At 51.7% G+C, this 10513-nt stretch overlaps 2 protein-coding genes across 4 annotated transcripts; one reads left to right on the forward strand and one right to left on the reverse strand.

Annotated features, from left to right (window-relative positions):
- Positions 1-276: 276 nt before the first annotated feature.
- On the reverse strand, positions 277-7019 carry SLC25A51 (solute carrier family 25 member 51). 3 transcript variants are annotated; one of them, XM_062018873.1, is made up of 4 exons: positions 6879-7019; positions 6175-6524; positions 4705-4851; positions 277-2872 (listed from the first exon to the last, which is right to left on the reverse strand). In XM_062018873.1, exons 3-4 carry the CDS (start codon positions 4742-4744, stop codon positions 1956-1958), a joined length of 957 nt encoding a protein of 318 aa, XP_061874857.1. In that variant the 5' UTR covers positions 4745-4851; positions 6175-6524; positions 6879-7019; the 3' UTR covers positions 277-1955. The 3 variants fall into 3 exon arrangements, with proteins under 3 accessions (XP_061874857.1, XP_061874859.1, XP_061874858.1); XM_062018875.1 differs by lacking the exon at positions 4705-4851; XM_062018874.1 differs by lacking the exons at positions 4705-4851; positions 6175-6524.
- Positions 6893-7949, forward strand: LOC133628749 (circumsporozoite protein-like). The gene is made up of 2 exons (XM_062017613.1): positions 6893-6898; positions 7095-7949. Exons 1-2 carry the CDS (start codon positions 6893-6895, stop codon positions 7947-7949), a joined length of 861 nt encoding a protein of 286 aa, XP_061873597.1.
- Positions 7950-10513: the final 2564 nt, after the last annotated feature.

The raw sequence follows: 10513 nt of genomic DNA on the forward strand, positions 1-10513 counted from the left end.
AGCAGATCCTTGTACTTCTGTCAGGACAGAGCTGCAGTGTGCTCCCTCTGACCATGACCAGAGTCAGCAATGGACCAGGACTCTGGTTCTCTTCTTTTCGCTGCAGTTATGCCCATCAGCAATTAGTGTCAGGCTTTATGTTTAACTCTTACCCTCTTTGCTTCAGATTTCCCAGCGTTAGAGAAGTGTGTAATACTTCCACAGAGAAACAGAATGCAAATCTTTTTATTCCATCAAGGAGTGATTACAAAAAACAGTACACTGGTAAAAATCAGATTCTGCCAGTAACAAACATTCAGTAAACATTTTATTTAGATGCAAATAATCACAACATTTGGATACAAGAATGCTCACTTGTGCCTGGTCATTTTTGACTGTGAAGCTCGGGACAACAGTATGGAAATACACTGATTACAATCAATATGTGATGACAGTTCAGCAAGTGGAAAACTCAAGAAAAGTAATAGCTGATCCAAAACTTGAGGAAAAGACCAATTCAGACCAGTTTCTGAAAGCTTTCCTGTCCCTCATCGTTCAAAAAAATTGTTTTATTTATATAGTTTTGTACAATAAAATCCCCCTGGAGACTCAAATGCTTTTTGTTAAGACCCGCATCTGATTCATGGTCATGCTTGCTCTTCTGTCCCTTTCTCTAAGGCCTGAAGTCTTTCATCTCTCAATTCCCAAGCCCATAAAACACAATACTTCATTTTTCTCTAAGTCTTTTTCAACACTCACCTACAGAAGTGCTCAAACACATCTCCAAATGCTGTATCTTTCCTACCTAGTGGCTTCTAGGGTTGTCTTTGGCTGTTAACCTCTCCAACACTTACTCACCTCCACTGAAGAGGGTAATACCCAGAAACCTCATCTTATCAGTGCTACTGTACAGTTCTGTCTTATAGAACTGTTCAAGAGTACACATCAAGCAGGCAGAACTACAAGTTGCAGGTAAAATATCTTACTGTGATCCATTATTCCACAGCCCAGATGATACAGAAGTAATTTGCAAAATACCATATACCTAAGTACAACAGAGCTCTGTGTTTGTGAAGAGCTGCAGGAATCCACGACTTACAGAAAGGGATGTCTTCTCTCTGGCCCTACAGCTGTAAGCAACAGAAAAAGCAGCAAGGCAAAAAGTGTGCAACAGACTCCATGTTTACAAGTACAAGGGGTTTTTTTTAACATGGAAGGACACTTTAAAGCTTTAGTGAATTTTCTGTTTCATTCCTTCCACTTTTCCCTTTACACATGAAGGCACACACGTACACACACAGTCACTTTGAATCTGAGTCAGCTTGCACTGAAGGTAAACACTCAGTAGCTACTCTTGGGCTGCTGAATGAAACGTTCATCTTAAAGCCATGCATCAAAAGGGCTGGCAGGAGGGTTTGCGTGGGCTTAGATTAAGCTCGAAGTAGTAAACTTCAATCATCCCCATCTGGATCTGTCCTTTTAGCTTTAAACAGTAAGGAGTATTTAGGACCCTAAAACATTTGAAAATGCAGTTCTCAAGTTGAGGATTTTGAAGTTTAACTGGCAAGGGAATCACTTTTCATCAGCCTCCTCCTCGATTGTCACGTTCTACAATGAGGACAGCGGAGCACGTTCCGTCAGAGTGTTAATACATTTTGGGAGTGATAGAGAAGAAGCTGCTGCACTGATACAAGTCTCTCCTTTTTTTCTTTTCTTTTCTTTTTTTTAAAAAACAAACCTAAACAAACAACAAAAACACTTGTATTTGTCTATATCTCCATTATATCTCCATTATGTCAGGAAATAAATACTTTAAAAAGTTCATCTTAATTGCACCAAGGTTTCGATGCATCACCATCCACCCCGTAAATATTGAAGGCCAAGACTAACTAGGCAGGCACTGTTCCCTGGGATTAAGTGACATCATATGTGCCAATCCCCAAACGAAGAGAAGAGCCAAAGGAAGAGAGTGGTTTTCACAACAGCTTTAGCAAGAACTCATAGGTTGCATTGATGATGCCCCAGGACATGACGGAACGATGGTAATTCAGGTGGGCTCCTCTGAAAAGGTGGATCAGTTTTCTATCACGTTCCAGCCAGATCTTCACAAAAACTTTGGAGAAGGACTGAAATTCGCCACCAATTTGAGCTTGCATGCGAGTCTTTACAACGTTCACTGGGAAAAACAAGAATCCCAGCATGGCACCCAACAGCCCTCCACAGATAAAGTCATTGATCAAATGAGTGCTGTACGAAGTTGCTTCAGGCAAAAACTGTTTGATAGGTCCCCGCAGCCCAAAGAAGAGTACGTTACTGGGCCCATTTCGGAGGAGAATAGGCACCAATCCCCGATAATACTCTCTAATCCCATAGACTTTCAGCACCTTGAAAGCCTGGTAAGTGTTTGTAAATTTATCATGGTGCTTGTAGTCCTGAAGCAAAGTCTGAACTCGCTCAAAGGGGGTAAGAACAGCTTCCGTGGTCCCCGCGAGCACTGCTGCCACACTGCGAGTGAGGAGCTCGGGGGAGTTTGTGTGGCTATGGAGCAGGGAGGAGAAATCTTCGTACAAGCCAAACATCAGAGCCAGCGTTGTCGTTTTCTGCATCAAGGGAGGAAGGATGCCACGGTAGAGGTTGCGAATGCCGTCCTTCTGCAGCTGATGGACCGCATCCTTTGTTTTCAAGCCATACAGCTGCTGCCGGAAGAGGACCTTCTGGATGGGAAAAGTCACTGCTATGTTTGTGAAAGCTGCACAGTAGCCACAAAGGTAATGTTTACCAGAGGTAGCCATTACGTCGTTGCTTAGGTGATGTTCCTCTGAACCTGGTGGGGCAGAACTTTCCGAATCCATCATCCTGTTTTTCTTACTGTAGTATCTCTCAGCTCTGCTTCCTACGTCAAAAAAGAAAAGATCAAACATGAGCTGGATCATCCAAACAGCATCTGCTGTGTTGTGACACAGCAGGAAAGCCCATCAAATATGGAGGAGAAAAGTGATAAGTAACAGATATGACGGACGTTGTGCAGTTTCCTGCTGAAGTCTCAGGGACCTGAAAAAGTGGCACTTTAAAATGAAAACAGAAATAAATTGGGAAGGAAACATGAGATATGAACTCCCAAAGTACTACATGACAGCTGGCAAGAGGAAGTTTACACATCGGATTTCCCTGTCACAAGGAACTCCGACAGCAGAGGGTCTGCTCTCACACTTACAAAACACACATCACCAGGCTGGAGGTGGTGGGGTCAGAGGAGTGTCTAAGAGAAAAGAAATAAAAAGTGAGTAAAGGAGATGCAGTACCATTACAAATTCTCATCATGCTACTCTGCTGTTACCTGTGGCAGAAAACAACAGACAACTTCAATAACTTGTCATGCTTTAACTCTGCCACCAACTAAGCACCACACAGCCACCCACCTGCTCTCTGCCTTGTCCTGGTAGGATGGAAGGGAGAATCAGAAGGGTAAAATAACGTAAAGGGTAAAATAAGGGAGAAATAAACTCACAGGTTGAGATAAAAACAGTTTAGTAATTAATATGGAAAGAAAAAAGCATATGAAGGGGAAAAATGAAAAGACATATGAAAATAAAACCCAAGGGATGCAAGTGAAAACAACTGCTTGCCACCAACAGACTGGGGCCCAGCCAGTCAGGGGTCCTGGATGTGTCCCCTCCCAAATTCCTGTGCCCCCTCAGCCTATTGGCTGGTCGGGCAGATGAGGAGGAGAACAGTCCTTCAACGCTGTTCCAGCACTGCTCAGCAGTAACCAACACATCCCTGTGTTACCAACACCATTTTCACAACAAATCCAAAACACAGCCCCCTACAGGCTAATATGAAGAAAGTTAACTCTGTCCTAGCCAAAACTACACAAGGGTAATCACAGGCTTACATTAAACAAGAACACTTCTAACACAGTTTTGAAAGTTTCTGAAAGTTCAGCTAATTAACCTGCAGCCTCATCTGCCGAGAAAGACAGTGCTTTGAACACATGCTTGACATTCCTGTTCTGGCAAGAAGTTTAAGACCTTGAGCTTGGCTGGATCTGAGGCCCTGAAGGACATGTAAACATGAGGCAGTTCTACCAAATAAAGCAGAGAAGAACTGAAGCAACAATTGTTTGTCATTTAAGATGGGATTCCTTATTCAGCAATTATAAAAAGCTGTTTTTGCAGCTGATCCAAACCCTAACTTCCATTACAACACAGTCCGAGTTAAGTCAGTAACAATCGGCTACTGATGTTACTGTTGGTGGTTTTTGAACTTCAGACACTCCCCATCAGCAACATGCACAATTTCAAAATGGCATCTGGGGCTAATATCCCTGCCTGGCATGAGGATCTGTTTCTCAAGGTACAGCCATCACAGGCTGTTATGGGATGGACACGTGGCAGAAACCAGCTGGATTGCTCAAAGCAATCTGATGGGTTATTTTCACCAAGTATATAGTCTATTTTTTAAAACAAAACACATATATACCTGAACTGGCTTTTCCCCTACAGTTACATGCGATTTAATCCTTTAGGAGCTGGCAAGTCAAAATGCCATCCAAGTAATTTACAAAGATGAAAGTCAATACGGGAAGTAACGTCACAGACAGGGACTCACGTTAGACAGCTTGTACACCACTTTATGTATGCACCAGTTACTTTATATATGCACCAGTTTAGGGTATTCTTCAGATTACTGTAGGTCTAGTAGCATATACCAAAAAAGACACACCTGCAGATGTGCTGGTCTTGGACAGGGGACACTGGGTCATGCCAATTCAAGCAAGACAGTGTGGACAAATCCAACCAGAGATGACACAGTTAAGGGGATGATTCAAGAGGCCTTTGACATCCAGTTAATTTTACTGGTGACAGCTGCCTGCAGCCAAAACATATTTTTCAAAATAAACTCATATACATATATATTTTTAAATAAAAAAAAGAGATAGACACCTTTAGTCTAGTTTCAGAAGCTAAATGCTTCTTTTGGCATAACTGCTGCAGTTACTGCAGCAATCCTCACGTAAGGAACTTGTCACGCCTCTGAGTTGAGAACTTGAAAGAGCCAGGCACAAGAAGTCCTCCCAGAAGTGTTTATGAAAGAACTCTTGCTTTCAGACATAACTTGCAAGGCCTGTACCACCTACAAGCACAGCACAGCAGCCACTTTATTAGAACTTAACAGAAAGGAAACAGCTCTCAAAAAACCCAAAAAGGAATAAAAGGTTTTGGATCAACAGCATTGCCTGTTCATACAATCCCACACATGGTGCTGTACACCCCATTTACACACAGAAGTGCCCTCCTCAACCCAGGAGCCAATTTCAGAGTGCTCTGAGCAAAGAGGCACACATGATTGTTTTGGACATCCTGTTCCCTGATCCAAGGTCCATACAGCAGGTGCCTGCCCCCACCACCATAATGCAGTATGCACATCTATTGCTTGTGAAGGATTTCAACCTATTTATCTGCCTATACCGAATCTCAGGGAAAGGCACCTTGAAAGCAGAACAGGACCACCTAGAGTAGGTCACACAGGAACTCAGCCCGGTGGGTTTTGAGTGTCCCCAGAGACTCCACAACCCATCTGGGCAGCCTGTTCCAGTGCTCCCTCACCCTCACAGGGAAGAAATTCTTCCTTGTATTTCTTTGGAACCTCTTATATTCCTCTTATATTCCTCTTGTACCCGTTGCTCCTTGTCCTGACATTGGACATCACTGAGAACAGCCTGGCTCCATCCTCCTGATGACTACCCTTTATGTATTTGTAACCATTAATGAGGCCACCCCTCAGTCTCCTCTTCTCCAAGCTGAAGAGCCTCAGCTCCCTCAGCCTCTCATCGTACGAGAGGTGCTCCACTCCCTCTTCATCTTGGCCCTGTGCTGAACTCTCTCTAGCAGCTCCCTGTCCTTCCTGAACCTTAAAAATGCTGACATGTGGCCCACTAGGTCCCAAAAACACAGCAGAAAGACTAAGGCAAAGAACATTTGCTACTCAACACTGCATTAGATCTCTGTATTTATAACACTGGTTAGAAAGGGCGTTGTTTCCCATCCTGACAACTAACCCGATACCTCGGAAGTCCTCCTGGCCCAGTCACAGTTTAAGATTATCGTGGGAACTGAATGCTGGTTCAATCAGTTTGCCAGACAAGGCCACAAACTCACACTTCTTTTGTCATCAAGTATAAGAACTACCCACCCTCAACAACGAGCCAAACGCTGAAGATGCCTTGCTGTGTCAGTTAACACGGAAGGTTTACCGACTGGTTCACTTCTCTCTCCAGATCATCTACCGCTGTCCCACAACGCCAGGTTACCAACTCGGGGCTCGACCGCCCGTGGCTTCTGACCGGCGTCAGCTCGCGGCGAGTTCCCGCAGCACGCTCCGACTCCCGCCGTGCGACCGCCCGGGCAAACTCTCCCGGGCAAACCCGCCGAGGAGACCTCAGCGCTCCCGACGACGCTGGTGAGGCCGCCCGGCCGCGGCGCCGGTGTGCCGGGCCCGCTCGGCCGCGACCGCAGCCCCGACGGGGCTCGGCACCAGGCGACCTGAAAGCGAACAGCCACACACGGGTCAGCGAGGCGCAAACAGCGAGGCCGCGCCGGCAGGCCGAGCGACAACACCCGCCTCTCCCGCGCGGCCCGCCGGCTCGGGGCCCGCAGCGCCGCCCCGCCCCGCCCCGCGGCACAGCGGGCAGCCGCGCCAAGGCCGCGCTGGCGCTCAAGGTCAGGCCGGCGGCGCGGCGAAGCGTGAGGCGGCGGCTGCGGCCCGCGCCCGGAGGCACCGCGCGGCCCGCGCCCCCGCCCCGCCGCGCCTGCGCGCCCGCCCTGCCCTGCCGGGCCCCTCCCGCACTGCCGGGCCGCACCGCGCTCGGCACGGCCGGGCCCCGCCTCGGGACGCACCTGCGGCCGTTGCCATGGCGGCTGCGGGACGGGACGGGACGGGACGGGACGGGACGGGACGGGACGGGACGGGACGGGACGGAGCCTCCGCCAGCCGCCCGACCCGGCGCGGCCCTGCCCGGCCCGGCCCCGCAGCCTGCGCCGTGCGCGCGCCGCCGCCTGACGCAGCCGCGCGGCCTGACGCACGAGGTGACGCTCCCCCTGCACGTGACGCAGGGGACGGGCGGGGCGGTGCTACCCGCTGCCCCCCGCCTCGGCCAATCAGGCAGCAGCGCGGGGCGCGCGCCGGCCCCGCCCCAGGCCCCGCCCACTGCCGCGCCCGCGCCGGGCGGAGGCGAGCGCGGGGCGGAGGCGAGCGCGGGGCGGAGGCGAGCGCGGGGCGGAGGCGAGCGGAGGCGGGCGCGGGGCGGAGGCGGGCGCGGGGCGGAGGCGAGCGGAGGCGAGCGCGGGGCGGAGGCGGGCGCGGGGCGGAGGCGAGCGGAGGCGGGCGCGGGGCGGAGGCGGGCGCGGGGCGGAGGCGAGCGCGGGGCGGAGGCGAGCGGAGGCGGGCGCGGGGCGGAGGCGAGCGCGGGGCGGAGGCGAGCGCGGGGCGGAGGCGAGCGCCGGGCGGAGGCGAGCGCGGGGCGGAGGCGGGCGCGGGGCGGAGGCGAGCGCGGGGCGGAGGCGGGCGGAGGCGGGCGCGGGGCGGAGGCGGGCGGAGGCGGGCGCGGGGCGGAGGCGGGCGGAGGCGAGCGCGGGGCGGAGGCGAGCGCGGGGCGGAGGCGAGCGGAGGCGGGCGGAGGCGAGCGCGGGGCGGAGGCGAGCGCGGGGCGGAGGCGGGCGGAGGCGGGCGGAGGCGAGCGCGGGGCGGAGGCGAGCGCGGGGCGGAGGCGGGCGGAGGCGGGCGGAGGCGAGCGCGGGGCGGAGGCGAGCGCGGGGCGGAGGCGAGCGCGGGGCGGAGGCGAGCGCGGGGCGGAGGCGAGCGCGGGGCGGAGGCGAGCGCGGGGCGGAGGCGAGCGGAGGCGCTCCCGGGCCGCCGGGTCTGCTGAGGCCGGGGGGAGGGCGAGGGAGGTTGGTGAGAAGCTGCCTTAGCACCAGATTCTGCCGGTCGGAGGGATGGTCCTGAGCAGGGCACCGCGGGCATTCTTCCACGACAGAACATCGTCGAGAGGACTCCTGTCAGAGCCCGGGCGGCCCCAGGGTTCTCAGGGACTTGTGTCCCCGACGGCTGGGAGGCTGGTGCTGTTGCAGATACACAGTTATTTCACTTAACAACTTATCATCACAATGAGTAGTCAAGCACTTGTTAAGCACTTGTTAATCACCTAGTAATAGTTCAATCAATTAGCTAAGCACTTGCAAATAACACCTATTGATTAAGTAGGTATTCATCTGAATCACATAAGGATCAAACTGCAAGAGTTACATACCACATCTGATGGGGACCTGTTACCTTAGCTACGAGACCCCGGTGAATGTAATTGTTAGGTTACCTTAGCTGTCACCTTAACTACAAGACCCTGGTGAATGTATTCGTTAGGTTACCTTGGCTGTTACGTTGATTGTTACTAAAACAAAGAGATTGATATCTTTTTTTGACCAATCACTGTGAGTTTGGAGAGTTTGTGTTTGTTGGGAACCAATCAAGGTGAAGGGCTAAATTGATAGATGGACATTTGATGCATGCTTGTGTTGGCAAATGTGATTCTTTTGTTTGAGCTGTATAAAAACCCTGAGAATGGTAACTAACAACGAAGCACGTAAGGAGGAGCTATCCCCCGTGTTTTCCCAGCGCTGCATAATAAAGAAGTGCCTGCTTATCTGCATTCCTGTGTAGGTACGTTTTTCGCGGTTGCGGATCCGTGCAACAGTGTGTCCTTTGAGAAACGCAGCATCCTCTGTTCTCCGCTGCTCTTAATGTCAGTATTGCCTCTCACTGGGGAGGTGCTGGAAGATGCAAAGTGCTGACAGAGTGCTTTTTTTGTTATTGAGAGGTGAGATTGGTATTACTTACTTGGTAGTAAGTAATAATAGCTCATTTTTATTTTAGTGCTGTATTACTGCCACGAAGTTTAATGGTAAGGCTTGTCACAATTTAACCCACAATGGTAAGCCTGCAAAAGGGAGAGGAACAGCAAATGGGAAAATGCTGAGGTGTTCACCTGATTGAAAGGGTGTGAGACCAAGTTCCCACCCCTCCAAGTTCTACTCAAAACCTTCCCTCTTCCGGTGTCAGTGTCCAGTTTCCATGTCAGGGTGATGCCTAAGCCAGGAATGTCATGCTAGGGAAGAGGCTTAGAGCTGTGGAGCCCTGCAGACTGTAGTCATGAAGGTCATGGCACCGCTGTCACAGGCCCTCCTTCCTAGCAGGCTTCAGAGAGTGGTGCTGTGGAGTGTGGCAGGAAAGCTGCCTTTCTTCCAGCGAAGGAGAGATTCCCCACTGGGCTCACAGGTGTTGTGTAGGACCTTAGGACAAACTGGAAATATAATTTCAAGGAAAGTGTCTACTTTTTTTGAGCAGACTCTCTGGTGGCGGTTGCAGGATGGCTGGAAGCCAGGGAGAAGCAAAATTCCCTGTGTTTGGCCAAAGCAGTAGATGCCTGCCTGCCTTGCCAGCATGCATCCCTGAGAGGAGAAAGGAGCCTGGCTCCCAATTGTTTTTAACAGCATGGTATAAGAGATGAACTCCAGCACTGGAGAGTAACCACTGTCCTCACTTAGGTTCCTTGGCACATGAGTGGGTGTGAGCTGGCAGCGGTGGGGTACCCTTGGCAAAGCCAGAACTGCCCCATGTGGAGTCAGAGCAGCTCCTGCAGGCAAAGGCTCTCCCAGCCACTCAGCTGACCTGAAGCCATCCCATGGGGATACGTGCTTTTTTGTGTTGTTTGCAGGGCTCCCACCTCACCGGAGCACTCGCCCCTGACTACTGCATGCACAAAGTGCACTTGGTTCAGGCTGCTTCAGGGCGAGTGCTGATGGATGGTAAAGCTCCTGGCTTTGTGGTGGTGGTGGGGTTTTTTTTATGCATACTGATAATAGCACTTCTACTTCCAAATACCAAGTGGTAAATCCTGTGAGGTACTTCCCTATTACTGCAGCTGCTTGTCCAGTGCTTTGTGGAGAGCAGTTGGAGGTCACCAAGCGATGGGGCATCGGGAGGCTATTCTGCCGCTGCATGTGTCACATGGGAGGCCAACCTGGGAAGTCGAGGCAGAAGTCCTGTGACCAGGAGGGGGCATCATGCCACTGGCAGCCACCGTTTCTCAGGGGAGGACATAGGGAATGGTGCTCAGTAGGTGCTGGCACGAGCCAGAGCAGAGAGCCCTAGGCTTGCACACTGTCAGCATCAGCGACCTCGTGCCAGGATGCGATTGGGTGTCTGGGGTCCATTGCAAGCTGCACCTGCTTTGCTGGTGTTGCGTTGCTGGCAGTCATGAATGCTTTCTTCTCTGTTCCCTCTTCTGCTTGGAGCATCTCGCTGGTGTCCCTGGGCACTGGGCTGCAGGATGAACTCAGCCTTGGGAGAAAGCACACCTTTCCTAACAAGCCCTGCATCCCAGACAGGACCATCAGGCAGGGCTGGGGACTTGCAGCACTTTCTCCCCGCAGAGCCATCCTGTGAGCCCCCATGTTGCCAGTAGCAGCCATGCAGGTCC

Source organism: Colius striatus, chromosome Z (genome assembly GCF_028858725.1).
Source record: "Colius striatus isolate bColStr4 chromosome Z, bColStr4.1.hap1, whole genome shotgun sequence".
Classification (NCBI taxonomy): Eukaryota; Metazoa; Chordata; class Aves; order Coliiformes; family Coliidae; genus Colius; species Colius striatus.

Excerpts from the sequence above, each read along its gene's own strand:
- SLC25A51 (XM_062018873.1), bottom strand. The coding sequence starts at position 4,744 with ATGACCCAGTGTCCCCTGTCCAAGACCAGCACATCTGCAG. Across the intron at positions 2,873-4,704 it reads CAAGACCAGCACATCTGCAG|GAAGCAGAGCTGAGAGATAC; the intron begins GTGTGTCTTTTT and ends TTTTTGACGTAG.